The sequence below is a fragment of the Taeniopygia guttata genome, chromosome 16, assembly GCF_048771995.1.
Source record: "Taeniopygia guttata chromosome 16, bTaeGut7.mat, whole genome shotgun sequence".
NCBI lineage: Eukaryota > Metazoa > Chordata > Aves > Passeriformes > Estrildidae > Taeniopygia > Taeniopygia guttata.
In genome coordinates, this window is record NC_133041.1 from 4,626,796 (window position 1) to 4,654,176 (window position 27,381).

The 27,381-nt window shown below is 41.8% G+C and overlaps 2 protein-coding genes across 7 annotated transcripts in view; both read left to right on the plus strand.

Annotated features, from left to right (window-relative positions):
• The first annotated feature begins 361 nt into the window (after positions 1-361).
• On the plus strand, positions 362-6,218 carry INO80E (INO80 complex subunit E). Of its 2 annotated transcripts, none has more exons than XM_072936451.1 (7): positions 362-513; positions 1,637-1,707; positions 2,686-2,738; positions 2,844-2,919; positions 3,892-3,943; positions 4,033-4,134; positions 5,396-6,203. In XM_072936451.1, the coding sequence occupies exons 1-7, from the start codon at positions 430-432 to the stop codon at positions 5,636-5,638; spliced, it is 681 nt and encodes a 226-aa protein (XP_072792552.1). In that variant the 5' UTR covers positions 362-429; the 3' UTR covers positions 5,639-6,203. The 2 variants fall into 2 exon arrangements, with proteins under 2 accessions (XP_072792552.1, XP_072792553.1); XM_072936452.1 differs by lacking the exon at positions 362-513 and adding an exon at positions 1,181-1,399 and having other exon boundaries at positions 5,396-6,218.
• Positions 6,219-10,837: 4,619 nt separating this feature from the next.
• EIF3CL (eukaryotic translation initiation factor 3 subunit C like) overlaps positions 10,838-27,381 on the plus strand; it is a 43,068-nt gene continuing 26,524 nt past the window's right edge. For all 5 annotated transcript variants that reach the window (XM_041719506.2, XM_072936436.1, XM_041719507.2 and 2 more), the window contains exons 1-10: positions 10,838-11,015; positions 12,100-12,165; positions 13,756-13,831; positions 15,895-16,008; positions 17,309-17,434; positions 19,905-19,956; positions 20,790-20,875; positions 22,043-22,167; positions 25,274-25,418; positions 26,440-26,543. In XM_041719506.2, the coding sequence (XP_041575440.1) occupies positions 10,918-11,015; positions 12,100-12,165; positions 13,756-13,831; positions 15,895-16,008; positions 17,309-17,434; positions 19,905-19,956; positions 20,790-20,875; positions 22,043-22,167; positions 25,274-25,418; positions 26,440-26,543 (992 nt within the window). In that variant the 5' untranslated portion in view covers positions 10,838-10,917. The remainder of the gene's footprint in view (positions 11,016-12,099; positions 12,166-13,755; positions 13,832-15,894; positions 16,009-17,308; positions 17,435-19,904; positions 19,957-20,789; positions 20,876-22,042; positions 22,168-25,273; positions 25,419-26,439; positions 26,544-27,381) is intronic.

The window sequence follows — 27,381 nt, forward strand, 5'->3', positions numbered from 1 at the left end:
ATAGAAGCGAGGAAAAGGCGGGGTGAAGTTGAGCGGCAGCAGTTTTGGCCAATCAGAAGCGCGGCAGAACAGCGCAGGCCAATAGAGCGCGGAGCAACTTGTGGGAGTGAATGGCAGCCACTTTAACCAATCAGAAGCCGGCTAGGAGCTGCAACAACCAATTAGAAGCGTCAGTAGGCGGGGCTAAGCTGCTGAGCCATGCCTAACACGGAAACGCTTGGCGCGTGATTGACAGCAGCGCCACCCAATCAAATCGCCGCTTTCTGACGGTTTAACTAATCACACACAGCAGAAGGCGGGGTTTAATCCCGCTCCCGGAGAAGAACCCGGAAGAGGAACGCGGGGTTGGACCAAAAGGGACCAATCAGGAGGCGGCGCGGGAAGGGGAGAGCCAATGAGGAGCGAGGGGAAGGGCGGGGCTTGTCCGCCATGAACGGGGCGAGCGAGGGCGATGGCGGCGGCTACAAACGGCGCTGCCGGGCCCTGAAACGGCGCCTGAAGCTGCTGCTCTACGTGAGGGGCGGGGCCAAGGGGAAAGGGGAGGGGCTTAAAGGGCGGGAAGGGAAAAGGGGCGGGGCTTCAGCGTGAGGGGAGTGGGGGGCAATGGGGGGAATGTGAAATATTGGGGAAAAAATGGGAATTTTGGGGGGAAAAATGGGAAAATTTGGGGGGAATAGGGGAGTTTTGAGGGTTTGGGGGGGTTTTGGGGAAAATTTGGGGGTTTTGGGAAAGAATTTGGGGGTTTTGGGGGGGAAAATGCTAATTTTGAAAGGAAAAATACCGAAATATTGGGGGAAAAAAGTGAATTTTTAAGGGGAAAAATGGTAATGTTTGATGGGAATTAGGGAGTTTTGGGTGTTTGGGGGAGTTTTGGGGGGTTTGGGGGAAAATTTGGGGGTTTTGGGGGGAAAAATGATAATTTTGAAAGGAAAAATACCGAAATATTAGGGGAAAAAAGTGAATTTTCAAAGGGGAAAAAGGGTAAAGTTTGGGGGAATTAGGGAGTTTTGGGTGTTTGGGGGAGTTTTGGGGGTTTTTGGGGAAAATTTGGAGTTTTTGGGAGGAAAATGGGAATTTTGAAAGGAAAAATACCGAAATATTAGGGGAAAAAAGTGAATTTTTAAAGGCTAAAAAGGGTAAAGTTTGGTGGGGGAAAATACAATTTTTAGGGGGAAAATTGGAATTTTTGGAGAGAAAAAAAGTCAACTTTTGGGGTAAAAATTTGAATTTTTGGGGACAAAAAGGACCATTTGGGGGTAAAAAAGGTTGAATTTTCAAGGGTAAAAGCTGACTTTTGGGAGGAAAAAAATAGAATTTTTAGGGGGAAAAGGTGGATTTTTGAGAGGAAAAAAAGCCAAATTTTTGGGTAAAAAAGGTGAAATTTTTGAGGGGGAAAATGGTAAATTATGGGGGAGAAAAAGTCAAATTTTGTGGGGAAGAACATGAATTTTTAGGGGTAAATAGCCAAATATTGGGGGCAAAAAAAGCTGAATTTTTGAGAGCAAAAAAAGAGAAATTTTAGGGGGGAAAACCTAAATTTCGGAGGGGAAAAAAGCCAAATTTGGGGGGGAGGGGGGGGAACGTGAATTTTAGGGTAAAAAAGCCAAATTTTGGGCAAAAATTAAAATTCCCCCAGGAGCAGGAATGTTTCCAGGAGGAGCTGAGGAGGGCCCAGCGCAAACTCCTGAAAGTCTCCAGGGACAAAAGGTACCAAAATCATCAAAATTCACCCCAAAAATTCCTTTTTTTCTTCAAATTCTTCAAATTCCTTAAAATCGTCCTAGAAAGTTCACAATTTAAAAAAATTAATTTAATTTTATTTCCAAAATTCTAAATTTTTCAGATTTTTATTTTGAATTTCCAAATTTTTAAGATTTCTATGCTTAAAAATAACCTATTTTTAAAATTTTAGTTTATGTTCTTTCTAAATTCCCAGTTTAAAATTTTTTTCCAAGATTCTCAAATTTTAAAAAAATTTTTCCCAAATTGCCAACTTTTATTTCTATTTTTTGCCCCAAAAATTTCCTTTATTAGAATTTTTATTTTTACTTTTTTTTTTTCCAAGTTCTCCATGTTTTTTTTTTATTTCTTGATTTTTCCCAAACTTCTGTTAGGCTTTTTTTGCAAAAATCCTCAATTTTTAAAAACTTCCCATTTTGACTTCTGTTTTTTCCTAAAGTCGTTAATTTCTGGTTTTTATTTCCATTTAATTTTTATTTATAATTTTTTTTTTTATTTAGCTTTCTAATTTTTCAATTTTTAGTTTTTATTTATTTTTCTTTTAATTTTTTCACAACTTTTTTTAATTTTTAGGTTTTATTTATATTTTTTTGTTTCAATTTTTTATTTTTGTCTTTTAATTTTAATTTTTTATCTTTATTACTTTTTTATTTTTAATTTTTTTTCTTTATGTTTTTTACTTCTAATTTTTTATTTGTCTTTTTTATTTTTATGTCTTTTTTATTTTCATTTTTTCCTTATTTTTAATTTTTAGTTTTGTTTCTATTTTTTATTGATTTTTTTTTCTTGCTTTTATTTCATCCTAGAACCTCACTTTATTCAATTTTTTTCCTTTTTTTCCCTTATTTTTCCCCCAAAATTCCCAACTTTTTCCATTTTATTTAAAATTTTTTTTCCCCTTCTTTTCCCCCCCAAAACCTTCAAATTTTTGGTTTTTTTCCTCAGTTTCCTTTTGGACCGGCTCCTGCAGTACGAAAACGTCGACGATGATTCCTCAGGTACCTCTGGGGGGTCAAAGGTCAAACCCAGGGGGGGTCAGAGGTCAAACCCGGGGCTGGCCCCGCCCCTCCCGCACCCCCTGATTGGCTCCTCCCCCTCCCCAGACTCGGAGGCGACGGCGTCGTCCGACAACAGCGACGGCGACGGCGCCAAGGGGGCGGAGCCAACGCCCGCCAAGAGGTCAGCGAGGGGTTAAAAAATCCAAGATGGCCGCCAGGGTGGGCGTGGTTTCAAAATGGCCGCCCAAGAGTTGGGAGGGGTTTCAAAATGGCGGATCTTGAGGTGGGCGGGGTTTCAAAATGGCGGATCTTAGGTGGGCGGGGTTTCAAAATGGCGGAGCTTGAGGTGGGCGGGGTTTCAAAATGGCGGATTTTGAGTTGGGTGTGGCTTCAAGATGGCTGCCGTCATGGTGGTAAAAATCTAAGATGGCCACCATTGTGGGTCTCAAAATCCAAGGTGGCTGCCATTATGGGGGCCAAATTTCAAAATGGCTACCATCCTGTGGGTGAAAATCCAAAATGGCCACCAATATGGAGGTTAAGATTCAAGATGGCCTCCACCATGTGGTTTAAGATTCAAGATGGCTGCCACCATGAATGTAAAATTTCAAGATGGCCACCATCATGGCCGTCAAATTTTAATATGGTTGCCACCATTTGGGTGAAAACCCAATATGGCTGCCATCATGGCAGTCCAATTTCAAGATGGCGGCCACCACGTGGGTGAAAATCCAAGATGGATACCATCATGAATGTAAAATTTCAAGATGGCCACCATTATGGATGTCAAATTTGAATATGGTTGCCATAATTTGGGTGAAAATCCAATATGGCTGCCATCATGGCAGTCCAATTTCAAGATGGCGGCCACCACATGGGTTAAAATCCAATATGGCTGCCATCATGGCAGTCCAATTTCAAGATGGCGGCCACCACGTGGGTGAAAATCCAATATGGCTTCCATCATGGCAGTCCAATTTCAAGATGGCGGCCACCACGTGGGTGAAAATCCAATATGGCCGCCATTATGGATGTCAAAATCGAAGATGGCTTCCATCATGGCGGCCAAATTTCAAGATGGCTGCCACGATGAATGACAAAATCCAAGATGGCTGCCTAATAAGTGGGCGTGGCCAACGCTTCTTCCTTGCAGGCGCCGCTCTCCGACCCCGCCCCCCTCAAACTTTGGCCCCTCCTCCTATTTGGTGAGTGCCCCTCCCCTTCCTCTTTAAGCCCCGCCCATTTTTGCGGACAAAGTGGGCGGGGCCTGACGTGGCCCCTCCCCCTTCCCAAGATGGCGTCGCCGCCGTACGGGTCGTTCCCCCTCCCCCCGCAGGGCGGGGCCCGGCCACGCCCCGTCCCCGCCCGGCGCAGCAAAGGGACGCGCAGAGGCCAGGTGAGGGGCGGGGCTAACGGAAAGGGGTGGGGCTAAAGGAAAGGGGTGGGGCCAAAAAGAAAAGGGGCGGGCTAAAGAAAAAGGGGCGGGGATAAAGAAAATTTATTAACGGAAAAGGGGCGGGGCTAAACGGAAAGGGGCGGGGATAAAGAAAAAGGGGGTGGGGCTAATGGTAAAGGGGTGGGGCTAAACGGAAAGGGGCGGAGATAAAGGGAAAGGGGAGGGGCTAAAGAAAAAAAGGGTGGAGCTTAAAATAAAGGAGGTGGGGTTAAAGGGAAAGGGGTGGGGCTAAAAGAAAAGAGGTGGAGTCAAAGAGAAAGGGGTGGGGCTAAAGGAAAAGAGGAGGGGCTAAAGGGAAAGGGGTGGGGCTTAAGGGAAAGGAGGTGGGGCTAAAGGGAAAGGGGTTAAAAGGAAAAGAGGTGAGGCTAAAAAGAAAGGGGTGGGGCTAAAGAAAAAGTGTTAAAAGGGAAAGGGGCGGGGCTAAATAAAAAGGGGCGGAGCTAAAGAAAAAAGTGTTAGTGGGAAAGGGGTGGGGCTAAAATGAAAGGGGTGGGGTTAAAAGGGAAAGGGGTGGGGCTAAAGAAAAAAGGGGTGGAGCTTAAAAGAAAGGAGGTGGGGTTAAAGGGAAAGGGGTGGGCTAAAGGGAAAGGGGCGGGGCTAAAGGGAAGGGGCGGGGCTAAAGAAAAAAGTGTTTAAGGGAAAATGCCGGTACCAAAGGGAAAAGGGGTGGGGCTAAAGTGAAAGGGGTGGGGCTTAAGGGAAAGCAGGTGGGGTTAAAGGAAAAGGGGTGGAGCTAAAGGGAAAGGGGTGTGGCCAAGGGAAAGGGGCGGGGCTAAGGGAAAAGGGGCAGGGCTAAAGGGAAAGGGGTGGGTATAAAAAAAGAAAGGGTTAAAAGGGAAAGGGGCGGGGCTAAAAAGAAAGGGTGAAAAGTGTAAGGGGCGGGGCTAAATAAAAAGGGTTAATGGAAAGGGGTGGGGCTAAAAGAAAAGGGGTGGGGCTAAAGAAAAAGGGTTAAAAGGAAAAGGGGTGAGGCTAAAGGGAAAGGGGCGGGGCTAAAAAGAAAGGGGGTGGGGCTAAAAGGAAGTGGGATTACGGGAAAGGGGTGGGACTAAAGAAAAGGGGGTGGGGCTAAAGAAAAAAGGCGGGGTTAAAAGGGGAAAGGGGTGTGGCTAAATGGGGAGGGGTCATGGGGGTCAAGGTGGGGTCAGGGGTCACTCAGCGGTCACTCACTGACCCTCCCCCCCTCTCTCCCCCCCCCCAGCCCCCTCCCGCCCCTCCCCCTCTGCCCCTTTCGGGGGGTGGGGCGGGGGCGGGGCTGGGCGGGGGGCGTGGCCCTGGCTCGCCCCTCCCCCCGGCGCTGGCCCCGCCCCCGGCCCCGCCCCCCGTGCCCCCCACGCTGCCCCGGCGGCTCCTGAGCGGCCCCGGGGGCGGGGAGGGGGAGGGGGAGGGCAGCGACGACCCCCTGGACGGGGACGACGAGCTGGTCATCGACCTGCCCGAGTGACCCCGAGTGACCCCGAGTGACCACTGACCCCTGAGTGACCCCTGAGTGACCATCGGCCTCCCTGAGTGACCCCTGAGTGACCACCGACCTTCCCTGGACGGGGACGACGAGCTGGTCATCGACCTGCCCGAGTGACCCCGAGTGACCCCGAGTGACCCTGAGTGACCCCTGAGTGACCAGTGAGTGACCAGTGACCTCCCTGAGTGACCACCGACCTTCCCTGGACGGGGACGACGAGCTGGTCATCGACCTGCCTGAGTGACCCCTGAGTGACCATTGACCTCTCTGAGTGACCAGTGACCCCGAGTGACCCCGAGTGACCATCGGCCTCCCTGAGTGACCCCTGAGTGACCATCGGCCTCCCTGAGTGACCACCAACCTCCCTGAGTGACCATCGGCCTCCCTGAGTGACCATCAGCCTCCCTGAGTGACCATCGGCCTCCCCAAGTGACCACCGGCCTTCCCTGGACGGGGACAACGAGCTGGTCATCGACCTGCCCGAGTGACCCCGAGTGACCCCTGAGTGACCACTGAGTGACCCTGAGTGACCACTGAGTGATCCTGAGTGACCGCTGAGTGACCACTGACCTCCCTGAGTGACCATCGGCCTTCCCTGGACGGGGACAACGAGCTGGTCATCGACCTGCCCGTGTGACCCCTGACCGCTGAGTGACCACTGAGTGACCACCGACCTCCCTGAGTGACCATCAGCCTCCCTGAGTGACCATCAACCTTCCTGAGTGACCATCGACCTTCCCTGGACGGGGACGATGAGCTGGTCATCGACCTGCCCGAGTGACCCCGAGTGACCCTGAGTGACCCCTGAGTGACCATTGACCTGCCCGAGTGACCCCGAGTGACCCCTGAGTGACCACTGACCTCCCTGAGTGACCATCGGCCTTCCCTGGACGGGGACGACGAGCTGGTCATCGACCTGCCCGAGTGACCCCTGAGTGACCCCGAGTGACCCCGAGTGACCCTGAGTTACCCTGAGTGACCATCGGCCTCCCTGAGTGACCCCTGAGTGACCACCGGCCTTCCCTGGACGGGGACGACGAGCTGGTCATCGACCTGCCCGAGTGACCCCGAGTGACCCCGAGTGACCCCGAGTGACCAGTGAGTGACCATCGACCTCCCTGAGTGACCATCGGCCTCCCTGAGTGACCATCGGCCTTCCCTGGACGGGGACGACGAGCTGGTCATCGACCTGCCCGAGTGACCCCGAGTGACCCTGAGTGACCAGTGAGTGACCACTGACCGCTGAGTGACCCCTGAGTGACCAGTGACCTCCCTGAGTGACCACCGACCTTCCCTGGACGGGGACGACGAGCTGGTCATCGACCTGCCCGAGTGACCCCGAGTGACCCCTGAGTGACCCCGAGTGACCCTGAGTGACCACTGAGTTACCACTGACCCCTGAGTGACCGCTGAGTGACCATCGGCCTCCCTGAGTGACCCCTGAGTGACCACTGAGTGACCACGGGGTGTGGAGTGACCATCGGCCTTCCTGAGTGACCAATGGGAGTTTTTGGGTGTAAAAATGTCAATTTTGGTGTTAAAATTTTTTTTTTTTTTTTAATTGGGATTTTTGGACGTAAAAATGTCAATTTTGAGGTTAAAATTGGGGAAATTTGGGTCAAATGTGGATTTTTAATGTAAAAATGTCAATTTTGGGGTTAAAATTGGGGAAATTTGGGTCAAATGTGGATTTTTAATATAAAAATGTCAATTTTGGGGTTAAAATTGGGGATTTTGGGTTAAATGGAATTTTTGGATGTAAAAATGTCCATTTTGGATATGAAATGAGGAATTTTGGTGTTAAATGAATTTTTGGATGTAAAAATGTCAATTTTGGGGTTAAAAAAGGAAGTTTTCAGTCAAATGTGAATTTTTGGATGTAAAAATGTCAATTTTGGGGTTAAAATTGGAGAATTTTGGTGTGAAATGGGAATTTTTAAATGTAAAAATGTTAATTTTGGGATTAAAATTGGGGAATTTTTGGTTAAATGGGAATTTTTGGATGTAGAAATGTCAAATTTGGGGTTAAAATTGGGGAAATTTGGGTCAAATGTGGATTTTTAAAGTAAAAATGTCAATTTTGGGGTTAAAATTGGGGATTTTGGGTTAAATGGAATTTTTGGATGTAAAAATGTCAAATTGGAGGTTAAAAATGGGGAATTCTGGGTCAAATTGGAATTTTTAGATGTAAAAATATCAATTTTGGGATTAAAATTGGGGGTTTAGGGTTAAATGTGAATGTTTTAGATGTAAAAATGTCAATTTTGGGGTTAAAATTGGGGATTTTTCAGTTAAACTGGAATTTTTGGATGTAAAAATGTTAATTTTGGGATTAAAATTGGGGAATTTTGGGTTAAATGGGGATTTTGGACATAAAAGTATCAATTTTGGTGTTAAAATTGGGGTTCTGGGTTAAATGTGGATATTTGGATTAAAAATTTTTAATTTTGGGGTTAAAATTTGGGAATTTCGGGTCAAATGAGAATTTTTAGATGTAAAAATCTCATTTCTGGGGTTAAAACTGGAGAATTTTGGTGTGAAATGGGAATTTTTGGATGTAAAAATGTCAATTTTGGGGTTGAAATTGGAAGTTCTGCGTCAAATGGGAATTTTTGGAAGTAAAAATGCCAACTTTGGGGTAAAAAAAAATAGGAAATTTTGGGTTAAAATTAGGGATTTTGGATAAAAAACAGAGAATTTTGGTGTGAAATGGGAGTTTTTGGATGTAAAATTTTCAATTTTGGGGTTAAAATGGAGGGTTTGGGGTTGAATGTGAAGTTTTGGATGCAAAAATGTGAATTTTGGGGTGCTGAGGAGAAAACCCTTTGAATTTGATGTAAAAAAGTCGAATTTTTATTAAAATTCGTTAAATTCTCACCCAAAATTGGGGATTTTTGGGGTTAAAATCTTAAATTTTGGGTTTAAATCAGCCAATTTCAGGAAAAAAAAAACCCCAGCAGTAATTCTGAGGGGAAAATTTGCAAATTCTGAGGGGAAAACCTTTGAATCTGAGGCAAAAAAGTCGATTTTCATTAAAAACGTTCGAGTCTCACCCAAACCGTGAATTTTGGGGGTAAAATCCGAGATTTTTGGGTTAAAATGAGCCGATTTTAGGAAAAAAAACCCCCACAATAATTCTGAGGGGAAAAGTTGCAAATTCTGAGGGGAAAACCTTCGAATCTGAGGTAAAAAAGTCGATTTTTATTAAAAACGTTCAATTCTCACTCAAACCGTGAACTTTGGGGGTAAAATCTGAGATTTTTGGGGTAAAATCAGCCGATTTTAGGAAAAAAAAAACAACCCAATAATTCTGAGGGGAAGATGTATGAATTCTGAGGGGAAAAATATCACCAAATTTGAGGTTAAGAATTCGAATTTTATTAAAAACGTTCGATTCCCACCCAAAAATGAGAATTTTGGGGCTAAAAGCGCCGATTTTTGCTCTTGGCCACTTCCGGACTCGCTTTCCCAGCGTCCTTTGCGCGCCTAACCCGGAAACAGGAGGGGTGGAAGCGGAAGCGACGTGACGTCACTTCCGTCTTCCGGCGCTTCCCGATCGTCGCTCCGCGTGCGGCTCGTTCGGTGCGGGGGGGGTGGGGCGGAATTTGGGGTAAAATTTGGGGATTTTGGGGTTAAAAGCGCGGAAAAAATCGGTGGTGGGGAGAGGGGAGAGGTTTGGGGCGAAATTTGGGGGGTTTGGGGCTGAAATTGGGGGTTTGGGGGCTTAAATTTGGGTTAAATCCGTTCGGTTTTGGGTTTAATTTCTTTGGTTTTGGATGAAATTTCTGTGGTTTTTGGGTTAAATTCCTCCGGTTTTGGGTCAAATCCCTCCGGTTTTGGGTTAAATTCGTCCGGTTTTGGGTTAAATTCTTCCGGTTTTGGGTTAAATTTCTCCGGTTTTGGGTCTAATCTCTCCGGGTTTGGGTTAAATTCCTCCGGTTTTGGGTGGAAACGCGCGAATTTGGGGTGACAATGTCCAAATTTGGGGTAGAAACAGGAAAATTTGGGGTGAAACCGCGGGAATTTGGGGTGAAAAAGTCCAAATTTGGGGTGAAAACTCGAGAATTTGGGGATGAAATTCGGAAACTTGGGGTGAAAATGTCCAAATTTGGGGTAGAAACAGGAAAATTTGGGGAAGAACTGCGGAAATTTGGGGTGAAAACGCAGGAATTTGGGGTCGAAAAGCCCAAATTTGGGGTGAAACCGCGGGAAATTGGGGTGAAAACGTCCAAATTTCGGGTGGAAACGCTGGAAATTGGGGTAAAAAAGCCCAAATTTGGGGTGAAACCGCAGGAATTTGGGGTGAAAAGGTCCAAATTTGGGGTGGAAACGCAGAAATTTGGAGTGAAAACATCCAAATTTGGGGTGAAAATGTCCAAATTGGGGGTGAAAACGCGGGAATTTGGTGTAAAACCGCGGGAATTTGGGGTGAAAAAGCCCAAATTTGGGGTGAAACCGCGGGAATTTGGGGTGAAAAAGTCCAAATTCAGGGTGAAAACGCGAAAATTTGGGGTGAAACCGTGGGAATTTGGGGTGGAAATGTCCAAATTTGGGGTGAAACCGTGGGAATTCGGGGTGAAAAAGTCCAAATTTGGGGTGAAACTGCGGGAATTCGAGGTGAAAACATCCAAATTTGAGGTGAAAACGAGAAAATTTAGGGTGAAACCGTGGGAATTTGGGGTGAAAAAGTCCAAAACTGGGATGAAAAAGTGGGAATTTGGGGTGAGAACGTCCAAATTTGGGGTGAAATCGCAGGAATTTGGGATGAAATCGCAGGAATTTGGGGTAAAAATGCAGGAATTTGGGGTGGAAAAGCCCAAATTTGGGGTAAAACCGCGGGAATTTGGGGTGAGAACGTCCAAGTTTGGGGTTAAAATGTGGGAATTTGGGGTAAAAATGTCCAAATTTTAGGATGAAATGCGGAAATTTGGGGTGAAAAAGTCCAAATTTGGGGTGAAAAAGTCCAAATTTGTGGTTAAAACGCGGGAATTTGGGGTAAAACCGCGGGAATTCGGGGTAAAAAAGCCCAATTTGGGGTGAAACCGCGGGAATTGGGTTTGAAAAAGCCCCAATTTGGGTTAAAACCGCGGGAATTCGGGGGTGAGAACATCCAAATTTGGGTTAAAACCGCGGGAATTCGGTGTCGGGAGCTGTAATTTTTTTACCGCCCGTGTCCCGCAGGCTGCCGCTGTCCCTGTCCCTGTCCCTGTCGCTGTCCCTGTCCCTGTCCCTGTCGCTGTCCCCCTGTCGCTGTCGCGGTCATGTCGCGATTCTTCACCACCGGCTCCGACTCCGAGTCCGAATCCTCCGCGTCCGGAGACGAGACCGCGCCCAAAGCGGCCGGAGGGCCCTACAGCAAGTGGGCGGGGCTTAGGGGGAAAGGGGCGGGGTTTGGGGAAAAGGGGCGGGGTTTGGGGAGAAACGGGCGCGGATTGGGTAAATGGGGCGAGATTTAAATAAAAGGGGGCGGGGTTTGGGGGAAAGGGGCGGGGTTTGGGGAGAAACGGGCGGGGATTGGGTAAAGGGGGCGGAATTTGAATAAAACGGGGCGGGGTTTAAGGAAAGAGGACGAGATTTAAATAAATAGAGGCGGGGTTTGGGTAAAAGGGACAAAATTTAAATAAAAGGGGGCGGGGTTTGGGTAAAAGGTGAAGTTTGAATAAAAAGGGGTGGGGTTTGGGTAAAAGATGAAATTTGAATAAAAGGGGGAGGAGTTTGGGTAAAAGGGGTGAAATTTGAATAAAAGGAGGTGGGGTTTGGGTAAAAGGGGTGAAATTTAAATAAAAGGAGGCGGGGTTTGGGTAAAAGGGGCGATATTTGACTAAAAGGGGGTGGGGTTTAAGGAGAAAGGGCAAGATTTAAATAAAAGGGGGCGGGGTTTGGGCAAAAGGGGCGAAATTTGAATAAAAGAGGGAGGGGTTTGGGAAAAGGCGAAATTTGAATAAAAATGGGGGGAGTTTGAGTAAAAGGGGCGAAATTTGAATAAAGGCGGCGGGGTTTGGGAAAAAGGGCAATATTTAAATAAAAGGGGGCGGGGTTTGGGAAAATGGGAAAATTTAAATAAAAGGGGGCGGGTTTTAGGTAAAAGGCATGAATTTTAAATAAAAGGCGGTGAGGTTTGACTAAAAGGGGCAAAATTTAAATAAAAGGGGGCGGGGTTTGGGGGAAAAGGGGCGAAATTTGGATAGAAGGAGGCGGGTTTTGGGTGAAAGGGGCAAAATTTAAATAAAAGGGGGTGGGGTTTGGGGAAAGGGGCATGATTTGGGTAAAAGGGGGCGGGGTTTGGTGAAAAAGGCAAAATTTGGGTAAAAGGGGGCGGGGTTTGAGTAGAAAGGGGCGGGGTTTATCAGAAGGGGTGTGGTTTGAGGCCAAGGGGCGGGGTTTTGGGGAAATGGGCGTGGTTTGCATAAAAAGGGGCGTGTCTGATGCGGCCCCGCCCCCAGGCCGCTGCTGCTGAGCGAGGATGAGGAGGACACGAAACGCGTGGTGAGGAGCGCCCGCGACAAGAGGTATTGATCGGGTATTGATCCGGTATCGATCGGGGATTGGTGCGGTATTGATCCGCCAGCCATCGGGTATTGGTCCGGGATCGATCAGGGATTGGTCCCGTATTGGGCCGGGATTGATCGGGTGTTGATCCGCTATCGATGGGGTATTGGTGCGGTATTGATCGGGAATTGGTCCAGGATTGATCGGGGATCGGTCCCATATTGGGCCGGGATTGGTCGGGTATTGGGCCGCTAGCGATCAGGTATTGATCCGCCAGCGATCGGTTATTGGTCCGCTAGAGATCAGGTATTGGTCCGGTATCAATCGGGTATTGGGCCGGTATCGATTGGGTATTGTTCCGGTATTGATTGGTTATTGGTCCAGTATTGATCGAGTATTGATCTGTTATTGATCCAGTATTGATCGGTTATTGATCCACTAGCCTTGATATTGATATTGGTCAATATCAATACCCTTGATATTGACCAATATCAAGGGTATTGGTCCCTTATTGATCGGGTATTGATCCCTTATTGATTGGTCTTTGATCCCTTCTTGATTGGTTATTGATCCCTTATTGATTGGTTATTGGTCCGCTAGCTATCGGGTATTGATCCGCTAGCGATCGGGTATTGGTCCATTATTGATCATTTATTGATTCGGTAGTGAACGGTTATTGATCCGCTATCGATCGGGTATTGGTCCCTTACTGATTGGTTATTGATCCCTTTTTGACTGGTTTTTGATTCCTTATCAATGAGTTATTTATCCCTTATCAATGAGTTATTGATTTCTTGTTGATTGGTTATTGATGCTTTATTGATTGAAGATTGATCTGCTAGCAATCAGTTATTGGTGCCTTATTGATCGGTTATTGATCCAGGATTGACCGGTTATTGATCCCTTATTGATCAGTTATTGGTTTTATTGATCGGTTATCGGTTCCTTATTGAGCCGTTATCAGTTTCTGATTGAGCCGTTATCGGTTCCTTTTTGAGCCGTTATTGATCTGGTATAGATTGGTTATTGAACCCTTATTGATCAGGTATTGATCCCTTATTGATTGGTTATCAGTTCCTTATTGAGCCGTTATTGAGCCGTTTTTGAGCCATAATCGAGCAAGTATTGATCCCTTATTGAGTGGCTATTGAGCAGTTATGGATCTCTTATTGATTCATTATTGGTCTCTTATTGATTGGTTATTGATACATTTTTGAGCAGTTATTGATTTGTTATTGGTCAGCTATTGACCAGTTATTGATTGGTTATCGGTCCCTTATTGAGCGGTTATTGATCCCTTTTTATCCCTACTGGTCCCAATGGGTCCTTATTGATCCCTATTGGTTCCTATTGGTTTGGTTTCTATTGATCCCAATGGCCCCAGATGGATCCTTATTGATCCTGATCAATCCTTATTGATCCCTATTGATCGCAACGGGTCTGTATTGATCCCTGTTGGTCCCAATGGATCCCTATTGATCCCTATTGGTTCCTATTAGTTTGGTTTTAATTCATCCCTGTTGATCCCGATTGATCCCAATGGACCCAAATCGATCCCGATTGATCCCGATCGATGCCAATCGCCCCTGATTGATCCCGATCGATCCCAGGTACGAGGAGCTCACCAACCTGATCCGCTCCATCCGCAACGCCATGAAGATCCGCGACGTCAGCCGCTGCCTCGAGGTGCCCGAAACCCCGAAATTCCCAATTTTCACCCCAAAAATCCCAGATTTATGCTCTCAAAAATCTCCAATTTTCAGCCCAAAAATCCCCCAGAAAATTCCCCCAATTTCAGCTCAAAAATCCCCAATTTTCATCCCAAAAATCCCAGATTTCGGCTCCCAAAAATCTCTAATTTCACCCCAAAAATCCCCCTCAACAGTCCCCCCATTTCACCCCAAAAATCTCCAGTTTTCACCCCAAAACCCCCAATTTTCACCCCAAAAATCTCCAATTTCACCCCAAAATTCCCCCTCAACAGGCCCCTCATTTCACCCCAAAAATCTCCAGTTTTCACCCCAAAACCCCCAATTTTCACCCCAAAATACCCAGATTTTGTCCCCCAGAAATCTTCAATTTCACCCCAAAAATCCCCCTCAACAATCCCCCCCGTTTCACCCCAAAAATCCCCAATTTTCACCCCGAAAATCCTCAGTTTTCACCCCAAAAATCTCAAATTTCCAACCCAAAAATCCCCCAGAAAAATCCCCCAATTTCAGCCCAAAAATCCCAAAATTTTCATGTCAAAATTCTCCAAATATCACCCCAAAGTTCCTCAATTGTCACCCAAAAAATCCCCATTTTTCACCCCAAAAATCTCTAATTTCAACTCCCAAAAATCTCCAATTTCCAGTCCAAAAATCCCCAAATTCTACTCCCAAAAATCCCTAATTTTCACCCAAAAAAATCCCCGAATTTCCCCATTTTTCCCATTTCCCCCCAATTTTCCCCCCATTTTTCCCATTTTTCCCCCCAATTTTTTCCCCATTTTCCCCCTATTTTTCCCATTTCCCCTCATTTTTCCCCATTTTTCCCATTTTTCCCATTTTTCCCCCATTTTCTCCCAATTTTTTCCCATTTTTCCCCCATTTTCCCCCATTTTTTCCCATTTTCCCCCATTTTCTCCCATTTTCCCCCCATTTTTTCCCCATTTTCTTCCCCAAATATTCCCATTTTCCCCCCGAATTTCCCCATTTTTTCCCATTATCCCCCCATTTTTTCCCATTTTGCCCCCAAATTTCCCCATTTTTCCCCAATTTCTCCCATTTTCTCCCATTTTCCCCCATTTTTTCCCATTTTCCCCTTGAATTTTCCCATTTATTCCCATTTTCACTCCAAATTTCCCCATTTTTTCCCCCCATTTTTTCACTTTCCCCCCATTTTTTCACATTTTCCCCCCAATCTTCACATTTTTTCAATTTTCCCCCATTTTCCCCATTTCCCCCCATTTTCCCCCCAAATTTCCCCATTTTTCCCCATTTTCACACCAAATTTCCCCATTTTTTCCCATCTTCCCCCATTTTTCCCCATTTTTTCCCATTTTCCCCTTCGATTTTCCCTATTTTCCCCCCTAATATTCCCATTTTCCCCCCGAATTTCCCCATTTTTCCCTAATTTTCCCCCCATTTTTCCCCATTTTTCCAAATTTTCACCCCGAATTTCCCCATTTTTCCCCCATTTCCCCCTAATTTTTCCCCATTTTCCCCCATTTGCCCCATTTTCCCCCCATGTTTCCCCATTTATTCCCCATTTTTCTACCCAAATATTCCCATTTCCCCCCAAATTTCCCCATTTTCCCCATTTCCTTCATTTTTTCCCATTTTCACCCCAATTTTCCCGCCATTTTCCCCTCATGTTTCCCCTCCTGTTTCCCCATTTTTCTCCCCAAATATTCCTATTTTTCCCCATTTCCCCCCAATTTTCCCCCATCTCTCCCCAATTTTTCCCCATTCTCCCCCATTTTCCCCATTTTTTCCCATTTTCACCCCAAATATTCCCATTTTTTCCTATTTTTTCCCATTTTCACCCATTTTTTTTCCCATTTTTACCCTTTTTAAACCCAATTTCCCCCATTTTTAACCTCATTTTTAACATAAAATTTCCTTTTTCCCTCACATTTTTCCCATTTTTCCCCAATTTTTTCCCCGTTTTCCCGCGTTTTCACCCCAAATTTTCCCATTTTCCCCCTAAATTATCCCAAATTTCCCATTTCCCCCCTTTTTCACCCAAATTTCCCTTTTTCGCAGGAGTTTGAGCTGCTGGGCCGCGCCTGGGCCAAGGCCAAGGGGGTGGTGGACAGGGAGGGGGTCCCGCGCTTCTACCTGCGCATCCTGGCCGACCTCGAGGACTACCTCAACGAGGTGAGAAATGCCTTTTTGGGGATAAAAACGCACATTTTGGGGCATTCCAAACATTTAATCTATTGAGGGATTTTTGGAATTTTTTTCGGATTTTTTTTTGATTTTTTTTCCGCTTTTTTTCTGAGTTTTTCTAAATTTTTTTGAATATTTTTGCATTTTTTTCAGATTTTTTTTTAATTTTTTTTCCGCCTTTTTTTTCTGGGTTTTTCTGAATTTTTTGGAACTTTTTTTCAGGTTTTTTTTTTATTTTTTTTACGCTTTTTTTTCTAAGTTTTTCTTGATTTTTCTGAATTTTTAAAAATTTTTGTCAGATCTTTTTTGGATTTTTTTCCACTTCTTTTTTCTGGGTTTTTCTTAATTTTTCGGAATTATTTGGAATTTTTTTCAGATTTTTTTTTCTTCCACTTTTTCTTCTGAGTTTTTCTGAATTTTTTTCAATTTTTTTCGATTTTTTTTTTAATTTTTTCAGATTTTTTAAGGGTTTTTTGCATTTTTTCCACAATTTTTCTAAATTAAAAAAAACCCATATTTTTGCATTTTTTACCATTTTTTTTCCATTAATTTTTCCTATTTTTTTTAATTTTTTTGAGTTTTTTCACGATTTTCCCCGATTTTTTTTCTTAATGGCTTTTCTTTTTCACTTTTTGTGGTTTTTAAAAGGATTTTTTTTGAATTTTTTTCAGATTTTTTCTGATTTTTAAATATTTTTTTTTTGCATTTTTTTTGCCCTTTTTTTCCTGAATTGTTTCCTGAATTTTTCTGATTTTTTTTTTGAAATTTTTCATGGTTTTTCAGGTTTTTTTCAGATTTTTTTTTTAATTTTGGTGGACTTTTTTTTTTTTGTGGTTTACAAAAGTATTTTTTTTTTTTTAGAATTTTTTGGGGGTTTTTCAAAATATTTCAAAATTTTTTTTTTTTTTAAGATTTGTTGGGGTTTTTTTTTTAATTATTTTGGGATTTTTTTTTTAATCTTTATTTGTGGCTTTTCACCATTTTTGGGGTCATTTTTTTATCTTTTTTTGGGTCATTTTTTAATCTTTTTTTTTTGATATTTCACCATTTTGGGGTCATTTTTTTAATCTTTATTTGTGGCTTTTCAGCAGTTTTGGGGTCATTTTATATTTTTGGGGTCATTTTTTAATCTTTATTTTTGATTTTTCACTATTTTTGGGTCATTTTTTTATCTTTTTTTGCGTTTTTTCACCATTTTTTTGTGTTTTTTCACCATTTTTTTGTGTTTTTTCACAATTTTTTTTTTGTTTTTCACCGTTTTTTGTGCTTTTTCCCCGTTTTTGGGCAGCTGTGGGAGGACAAGGAGGGGAAGAAGAAAATGAACAAAAACAACGCCAAAGCCCTGAGCTCTTTGAGGCAAAAACTGCGGAAATACAACCGCGACTACGAGGGGCAGATCGCTGCCTACAGACAGGTCAGCAAGGGGTTAAAAACGGGGAAAATTTGGGGGAAAACGGGAAAAAAATTGGGAGAAATTTGGGGGGAAAAATGGGTGAAAAATGGGCAAAATATGGGGGAAAAATAAGCAAAAAACAGGGAAAATATTGACAAAAAATGGGGGAAATTTAAGCAAAAAATTGGGAAAATATTGACAAAAAGTGGGGGAAATTTGGGGGGAAAATGGGGAAAAAAATTGACAAAAATGGGGGGAAAAATGTGGGAAATGGGGAAAAAATGGATGAAATTGGGCAAGAAATGGGGGGGAAATGGGGAAAAAGGGGCAAAAAATGGGGGAAAATTAAGCAAAAAACCAGGGAAAATATTGACAAAAAATGGGGGAAATTTGGGGGGAAAATGGGGGAAAATATTGACAAAAATGGGGGGAAAAAAATGGGGGGAAAATGTCCAAAAATGGGAAAAATACAACCGGGACTACGAGGGGCAGATCGTCGCCTACAGACAGGTCAGCAAGGGGTTAAAAACGGGGAAAATTCGGGGGAAAACGGGAAAAAAAAGGGGAAAAAATGGGGGAAAAATGGGCAAAAAATGGGAGAAAATTATAGGAAAAATGGGGGAAAATTATGGAGAAAATGGGGGGAAAATTGAGAAAAATGGGGGGAAAAATGGGGAAAAAATGAAATTGGGCAAGAAATGGGGTGAAAATAGGAAAAAATGGGGGAAAATTAAGAAAAAACAGAGAAAATATTGGCAAAAAAGGGAAAAAAATGGGGGAAAATTAAGCAAAAAACTGGGAAAATTTTGACAAAAATGGGGGAAAAATGGGGGAAATTTGGGGGGAAATGGGGAAAAATTGACAAAAATGGGGGAAATTTGGGGGAAAAATGGGGAAAAAATGGACAAAAATGGGGAGAAATGGGGAAAAATGGGCAAAAAAGGGGGGAAAATTGGGAAAAAAGGTGGAGAAAATGGGCAAAAATTAAGAAAAAAATGGAGAAGAAAAAGAGGGAAAATTGGGGAGAAAATGGACAAAAAATGGGAGAAAAATGTCCAAAAATGGGCAAAAACTGCAGAAATACAACTGGGACTACGAGGGGCAGATCGCCGCCTACAGACAGGTCAGGAAAGGGTTAAAAACGGGGAAAATTTAGGGGAAAAAGGGAAAAAAAAAAGGGAGAAATTTGGGGGAAAAATGGGGGAAAATAAGCAAAAAACGGGGAAAATATTGACAAAAAATGGGGGAAAATTAAGCAAAAAACAGGGAAAATATTGACAAAAAATGGGCAAAAAATGGGGGAAATTTGGGGGGAAAATGGATTAAAAAATTGACAAAAATGGGGGGGAAATTGGGGGAAAAAATGGGGGGAAAATGTACAAAAATGGGAAAAATACAACCGCGACTACGAGGGGCAGATCGCCGCCTACCGACAGGTCAGGAAAGGGTTAAAAACGGGGGAAATTCGAGGGAAAATGGGAAAAAAAAGGGCAAAAAATGGGGGAAAATTAAGCAAAAAACAGGAAAAAATGGGCAAAAAATGGGGGAAAATTATGGGGAAAATGGGGGGAAAACTGACAAAAATGGGGGGGAAAATGGGGAAAAAATGAAATTGGGCAAGAAATGGGGTGAAACTAGGAAAAAATGGGCAAAAAATGGGGGAAAATTAAGAAAAAACAGGGAAAATATTGGCAAAAAAGGGCAAAATATGGGGGAAAATTAAGCAAAAAACTGGGAAAATTTTGACAAAAAAATGGGGGAAAAAATGGGGGAAATTTGGGGGCAAAATGGGGGAAAAATTGACAAAAATGGGGGAAATTTGGGGGAAAATGGGGAAAAATTGATTAAATTGGGCAAGAAATAGGAAGAAAATGGGCAAAAATGGGCAAAAAATGGGGGAAATTAAGCAGAAAACAGAGAAAATATTGACAAAAAAATGGGGGAAATTTGGGAGAAAAAATGGGTAAAAAATTGACGAAATTGGGAAAAAAATGGGCAAAAAATGGGCAAAAAAATGGGGGAAAATTAAGCAAAAATCAGGGAAAACATTGAGAAAAAATGGGGGAAACTTGTTGGGGAAATGGGGAAAAAAATTGGCAAAAATAGGGGAAAAATGGGAGAAATTTGAGTGAAAAATTGGGGAAATTTGGGGAAAAAAGGGGAAAAAATGGGTAGGGAAAATGGGGGAAAATTGACAAAAATGGGGAGAAAATGGGGGAAAATTGACAAAAATGGACAAAAAAGGGACAAAAATGGGGGAAATTTGGGAAAAATGGGTAAAAAAATGGGGAAATGAGAAAAGAATGGGTAAAAATTTGGGAAAAAAATTTAAAAATATTGGTTTAAAATGGGTAAAAAAAAGAATAAAAAATAGATTTAAAAAAACGGGAGAAAATGTATTTTAAAAACCTAAAAAATGGGTTGAAAAGGGTGAAAATAAATTTTAAAAATGAATTAAAAATGACCAAAAATTTGGATTTTTCCCCCCCAGAACCCCGAGCAGTCGGACGAGGACGAGGAAAAAAGCCGCAGGGACTCGGAAGGTCGGAAAATTCGGGATTTTGGGGGAAATTTGGGGATTTTTGGGACAAATTTGTGGATTTTTGGGATCATTTTGCCATTTTTTGGACAATTTTTGGAATTTTCGGGGACAAATTTGGGGATTTTTTTGGCAAATTTGGGATATTTTGGGCCACTTTTGGGTGGGAGAATTTTTGGGGCAATTTTTTTGATTTTTTTAGGGCAATTTTGGGCATTTTTGGGACAAATTTGGCGATTTTTAGGATAATTTTTGGGGCAAATTTTGGATTTTTGGAGCATTTTTGGGATAATTTTGGCATTTTTGGGGCATTTTTGGGATTTTTGGGCTTTTTTGGGGGGTAATTTCTGCAATTTAAAAAATATTTTGGGACATTTTGAATTTTGGGACAATAAATTAAATTTTGGGGTAAATTTGGGGGGTTTTGGTGAACTTTTGAGATAATTTTTGGGATTTTAGATTGTTTTGGGTGTAATTTCTGGAATTTTGAAATACTTTTGGGGTATTTTGGATTTTGGGGCAATAAATTGAATTTCAGGGGAATTTTTGGACGATTTTGGGTGAGGTTTTGGGGTAATTTTGGGGATTTTGGGCTTATTTGGGGGGTAATTTCTAGGATTATGAAATAACTCTGGGATATTTCTGATTTTGGGGCAATAAATTGAATTTTGGGAGAATTTTTGGTGGATTTTGGGGTCATTTTGGAGGATTTTTGGCCTTTTTTGGGGTGTTTTGCGGGTAATTTCTGGAATTTTTTAAAATTTTGGGCTATTTTGGGTTTTGGGCCAATAAATTGAATTTTGGGTGAATTTTGGGTGAATTTTTGGTTTTTTCCAGGCTCTGGTTCCTCCTCGGGGGCCGAGGACGACGCCGGGAATTTCCTGAAGCGCCGCGAGCGCGACGAGCCCCGGAGCCGCTACAAAGTGACCGAAATTGGGGGAAAAAATCGGAATTTTGGGCAAATCCGGGAGGGAAAACTGGGGGGAAAATTGGGGAAAAATTGGGGAAAATTTTGGGGAAAAAATGGGGAAAATTTTGGGGGAAAATTGGGGGGAAAATGCGGAAAAAATGGGATTAAAATATGGGGAAATTTTGATTGAAATGGTTGAAAATTGGGATTTAATTTGGATTAAAATAAGATTTAATTGTCATTAAAATGGGGATAAATTGGCATTAAAATGAGATTTATTTTAGATCAAAATGGGAAAATTTGGATTTAATTGGCGTTTAACTGGAATTAAATTGGATTTATTTGGGATTTTATTGAGATTAAAATGGGATTTAATTTGCATGGAATTGGGATTTAATTGGGATTGAAGTTGCACTAAAATGGGGAAAATTTGGATTAAAATTGGATTTATTTCGGATTTAAATGGGTTTTAGTTGAGATTTGAATGGGATTTAATTTGTATTAAGAGAGGATATAATTGGGATTTAATTTGCATGAAAATTGGATTAAATTTGCATGAAAATGGGAATAAATTGGGATTGAATTGTGTTTAAAATGGGATTTAATTGATATTAAAATGAGATTGAATTGGGATTTAATTGAAATTTAAATTGCAATAAATTGGGATTGAAATGGGATTTAATTGGGATTCAATTAGTATTAAAATGGGATTTCTATTGGGATTTAATTTGCGTTAAAAAGTGATTTAATTGGTGTTTAATTGGGTTTTAAATGAGGTTTACTTAAAAATTGGATTAAATTGGGATAATATTGGGGATTTAATTTTAATTAAAATGGGATTTATTTGGGATTTAAAGGGGATTTAATTGGGATTTAAATGGGATTTTATTGGGATTTAAATGGGATTTAATCGAGATTTAAATGGGATTTAATTTGCATTAAAATGGGATTTAATTGGGATTTTATTGAGATTTAAATGGCATTTAATTGCATGAAAATAGGATTTAATTGGTAATTAAATGGGATTTAATTGAGATTTAAATGGGGTTTAATTAAGATTTAAAATGGATTGAATTGGGATTTAATTTGCATAAAAACGAGGGAAAATTGGGATTTTTTGGGGCTTTAATTAAGATTTAATCACTGTTTAATGATCTGCCCCGGTGAACCGCAAACCCAGGAGTCGGAGTCGGAGCCGGAGTCGGAGTCGGACGAGGATTGGGGCGATTCCGCCTCGGAGTCGGACTCGGAGTCGGATGAGGACGACGGAAAATTCACCTCGTTGGCCTCCAAATTCCTCAAAAAGTCAGGAAATCGGGAAAATTGGGAATTTCGGGAAAATTTGGGTGAAAAAACGGGAAAAATCGGGTGAAAAATGGGAAAAATCCGGGGAAAATTGGGTGGAAAATTGGGAAATTGGGGGAAAGTTGGGTGGAAAACACGGAAAAATCCTGGGAAAATTTTGGGGCAAATTCACCTCTCTGGGCTCCAAATTCCTCAAAAAGTCAGGAATTCGGGAAAATTGGGGATTTTGGGAGAATTTGGGGGAAAAAACGGGAAAAATCGGGTTAAAATTGGGGGGAAAATGGGGAAATTGGGGGAAAGTTGGGGGGAAAATACGGAAAAATCCCGGGGAAAATTCACCTCATTGGCCTCCAAATTCCTCAAAAAGTCAGGAATTCGGGAAAATCGGGGATTTCCGGAAAATTTGGGGGAAAAAACGGGAAAAATCGGGTGAAAAATGGGAAAAATCCGGGGGAAATTGGGGGAAAGTTGGCTGGAAAATATGGAAAAATCCCGGGGAAAATTTGGGGGAAATTGGGAAAAATCGGGTGAAAATTTGGGAAATTTTGGAGAAAAATTGGGTGGAAAATTGGGAATTTTGGGAAAAATTTGGGAAATTTTGCGGGAAAATTGGGGGAAATCGGGTGAAAATTGGGGAAATTTTGTGTGAAAGTTGGGTGGAAAATAGGGAAAAATCCGGGAGAAAATTCACCTCATTGGCCTCCAAATTCCTCAAAAAGTCAGGAAATTGGGAAAATTGGGAATTTTGGGAGAATTTGGGGGGAAAAATGGGAAAAATCGGGTGAAAAATGGGAAAAATCCGGGGGAAAATTGGGTGGAAAATTGGGAAATTGGGGGAAAGTTGGGTGGAAAATACGGAAAAATCCCAGGGAGAATTGGGGAAAATTCACCTCGCTGACTCCAAATTCCGCAAAAAGTCAGGAAATCGGGAAAATCGGGAATTTCCGGAGAATTTGGGGGAAAAAATGGGAAAAATCGGGTTAAAATTGAGTGAAAAATGGGGAAAATTGGGTGAAAGTTGGGTGGAAAATACGGAAAAATCCTGGGGAAATTTGGGAAAATTAGTGGGAAAATTTGGGTGAAAATTGGGGAATAATTGGAAAATTTTGAGGAAAAATTGGGTGAAAATTGAGGAAAATTGGGTGGAAAATTTGCACGAAAATTGGGGGTAAATTGGGAAATTTTAGGGGAAAATTGAGGAAAATTGGGAACAATTCGAGAGAAAATTGGGGAAATTTGGGAAATTTTGTGTAAAGGTTGGGTGAAAAATTGGGGCAAATTCACCTCTCTGGCCTCCAAATTCCTCACAAAGTCAGGAAATCGGGAAAATTGGGGATTTTGGGAGAATTTGGGGGAAAAAACAGGAAAAATCGGGTGAAAAATGGGAAAAATCCGGGGGAAATTGGGTGGAAAATGGGGGAAATTGGGGAAATTGGGTGGAAAACTGGGTAATTTTGGAGGAAAATTGGGGGGAAATTGGGAAAAATCGGGTGAAAATTTGGGAAATTTTGGAGAAAAATTGGGTGAAAAATTGGGAAAATTGGGGAAAATTTGGGAAGAAATTGGGGAAAATCGGGTGAAAATTGGGGAAATTTTGTGTGAAAGTTGGGTGGAAAATTGGGAAAAATCCGGGGAAAATTTGCCTCGCTGGGCTCCAAATTCCTCAAAAAGTCAGGAAATCGGGAAAATTGGAAAATTCGGGAAAATTTTGGGGGATTGGGAAAAATTGGGTTAAAAAATGCAAAAAATCAGGTGAAAATTGGGTGAAAAATGGGTTAAAATGCCTCAAAATTGGATTTTTTGGGGAATTTTTGGGGATTTTTTTGAATATTTTGGGATTTTCTTGGGAATTTTGGGTAATTTTTGGGGAATTTTTTGGGAAATTTGGGGAATTTTTGAGGAATTATATGACATAAAATCGCTCCAAATTGAGTCAAAAATGGATTAAAATGCCCCAAAAATGGGAATTTTTTTGGGGGATTTTTGTGCAAATTTCGTGGAATTTTTGAGGAATTTTTGGGAATTTTGGGAATTTTTTGGAATTTTGGTGGGAAGAGTTACAGGGCAGGAAACTGCTGAAAAATACGTCAAAAATTAGTAAAAAATCACTTTAAAATGCCAAAAAAATGGGATTTTTGTGGGAATTTTTGGAAATTTTTGTGGGTTTTTTTATGGAAATTTTTTGGGAAGTTTTTCGGAATTTTGGAATTTTTTGGGGATTTTTTTGGGAAGTTTTTGGGAATTTTGGCGGGAATTTTGAGACGGATTTATGGGACGAAAATTCCTAAAACACGGTTCAAAAATGGCCTCAAAATGGGATTTTTGGGGGATTTTTCGGGATTTTTTTGGGAATTTTGGGGAATTTTTGAGGAATTGTTTGGGTATTTTGGGAATTTTTTTAGAGATTTTGGGAATTTTGGTCAGACTGTAGAGGAGCAGCTATGGAGCAGAAAAATACTGAAAAATGGGTCCAAAATAAGTAAAAACTCAGTTTAAAATGGCCAAAAAAAGGGATTTTTGTGGGAATGTCGTGGAATTTTTTGGGAATTCTGGGAATTTTTGGGAATTTTGGTAAGATGGTAAAGGAAGAATTTCAGGGCAGGAAACTGCTGAAAAATGGGTCAAAAATGAGTAAAAAATCACATTAAAATGCCAAAAAAAAGGGATTTTTGCGGGAATTTCGGGGGAAATTTTGGGAATTTTTTGAGGAATTTTTTGGGAATTTTGGGAGTTTTTTGGAATTTTGGTCAGAATGTGGAGGAGGACTTATAAAACAGAAAATCACTCAAAAATGGGTCAAAAATAAGTAGAAAATCAGTTTAAAATGTCCAAAAAATTGGATTTTTGTGGGAATTTTGGGGGGTTTTTTTTGGGATTTTTTGAGGAATTTTTTGGGAATTTTGGGGATTTTGGGGAATTTTGGTCAGAATGTAGGGAAGGGATTATGGAGCAGAAAATTACTCAAAAATGAGTAAAAAATCACTTTAAAATGGCCGAAAAATGGGATTTTTGTGGGAATTTGGTGGAATTTTTGTGGGATTTTTTGTGGAATTTTTTGGGAAATTTGGGAATTGGGTAAAATTTGGGAATTTTGGGATTTCCCCAGGGACGAGGAGCGTCGCGGGGCGGAGCGGCGGCGCGAGGAAAAGGCCAAGAAGAAACTGGAGCGGAAAAGCCGCCGGGAGGAGGAGGAGGAGGAGGAGGAAGGGGGAGAGTGGGAGAAGGTCAAGGGAGGAGTCCCCCTCATCAAGGTGGGAAATTGGGGCGAAAAATGGGGATTTTGGGAAAAAGGGAATTTTGGGGGAAAAAAAAATGGGATTTATGGGAAAAAAATTGGGGTTTTTAGGGGGAAAAATGGGATTTTTAGGGGGAAAATTGGGGTTTTAGGGAGAAAAAATTGAACTTTTGGGGTGAAAAATTTGGGTTTTGGGGGGAAAAATTGGATTTTTGGGACAAAAAATTGAATTTTTTGGGGAAAAATGGATTTTTGGGGTGAAAAATGGGATTTTAGGGGATTTTGGGGAAAAAATTAGAATGTTTGGAGATTTTAGGGCTTAAAAATGGAGGTTTTGGGGGGGAAAATTGGATTTTTGGGACAAAAAATTGGATTTTGGAGAGAATTTTTAATTTTTGGGGTAAAAAATGGGATTTTTGGGAAAAATTTTGATTTTTTGCACAAAAAGAGAATTTTTTTGGGATAAAAATGGATTTTTTGGGGTGAAAATTAGGATTTTCAAGAAAAAATTGGATTTTTGGGAGAAAAGATGGGATTTTTAGCAAAAAATTGGGGTTTTTAGGGGGAAAAATTGAATTTTTGGGAGAAAAAAATTGAATTTTTGGGGTAAAAATGGATTTTTGGGGTAAAAATGGGATTTTAAGGGATTTTTGGAAAAAAAAATTTAATTTTTGGTGATTTTAGGGGTGAAAAATGGGGGTTTTGGGGGAGAAATTGGATTTTTGGGAAATTTTTTTTAGATAATTCAGGGAGGCTTTGGGGGGAAAATGGTTTTTTCAGGACAAAAAAATGGAATTTTGAGGTAAAAAATGGGATTTTTGGGGTGGAAATTGGAATTTTGGAGGGGGGGAAATTGAATTTTTGTCAGGGAAATTGGGATTTTTTGGGGGGGGGAAATTTCAATTTTTTGGGCAAAAATCAGAATTTTGGGGGGATTTTTATGGGATTTTTTTTGATAATTCAGGGAGGTTTTGGGGAAGTTTTTTTTTATTTTTGGGGGGGATTTTTGTCACTTTTTGGATCATTTTTTGGGGCAGGAAAAGCCGAAAATGTTCGCCAAGGGCACGGAGATCACGGTGGGGCTGGTGATGAAAAAACTCAACGAGATCCTCCAGGCCCGGGGCAAGAAGGGCACCGACAGGTGGGCCAAAAAAGCCAAATTTCACCCCAAAATTACCCCAAAATTCACCCCAAAATTACCCCAAAATCACCCTGAAATTACAGCAAAATTCCAGCAAAATTCCATTTAAATTCACCCCAAAATTCCCCAAATTAACACAAAATTCACCCCAAAATTTCAGTAAAATTCACCCCAAAATTCCATCAAAATTCACCCCAAAAATTCCAGAAAAATTCACCCCAAATTCCCCCTGAAATTACCCCAAAATTCCCCCAAATTCATCCCAAAATCCTCCTGGAATTACCCCAAAATTCCCCAAAATTTACCCCAAAATCTCCCTTAAATTACCCTAAAATTCCAGCAAAATTCCATTAAAATTCGCCCCAAAACACCCCAAAATTCACCCCAAAATCACCCCAAAATTCCAGCAAAATTCACCCCTAAATCCTCTTGGAATTACCCCAAAATTGCCCCAAAATTAACCCCGAAATTCACCCCAAAATTCCATTTCAATTCACCCAAAATTGCCCTGAAATTGTCCTGAAAATCCCCAATTTTTTCCCAATTTCCCCCAATTTTTACCCCATTTTTCACCCCTTTTTTCACCCTTTTTTCACCCAATTTTCACTAAATTTCCCCCAATTTTTTTCCTCATTTTATCTCAATTTTCCCCAATTTTTAATTTCATTTTTAACCCTTGTTTTACCTCCAAAAAGACCCAAATAAATCCCATTTTTCAACCATTTTTCCCCCATTTTTCCCCATATTTTCCCCATTTTTGCCCCAATCTCCCCCGGGTTTTTTGCTTTATTTTTTGCTCTATTTTTTTTGCCCGATTTCCCCGTTTTTCACCCCATTT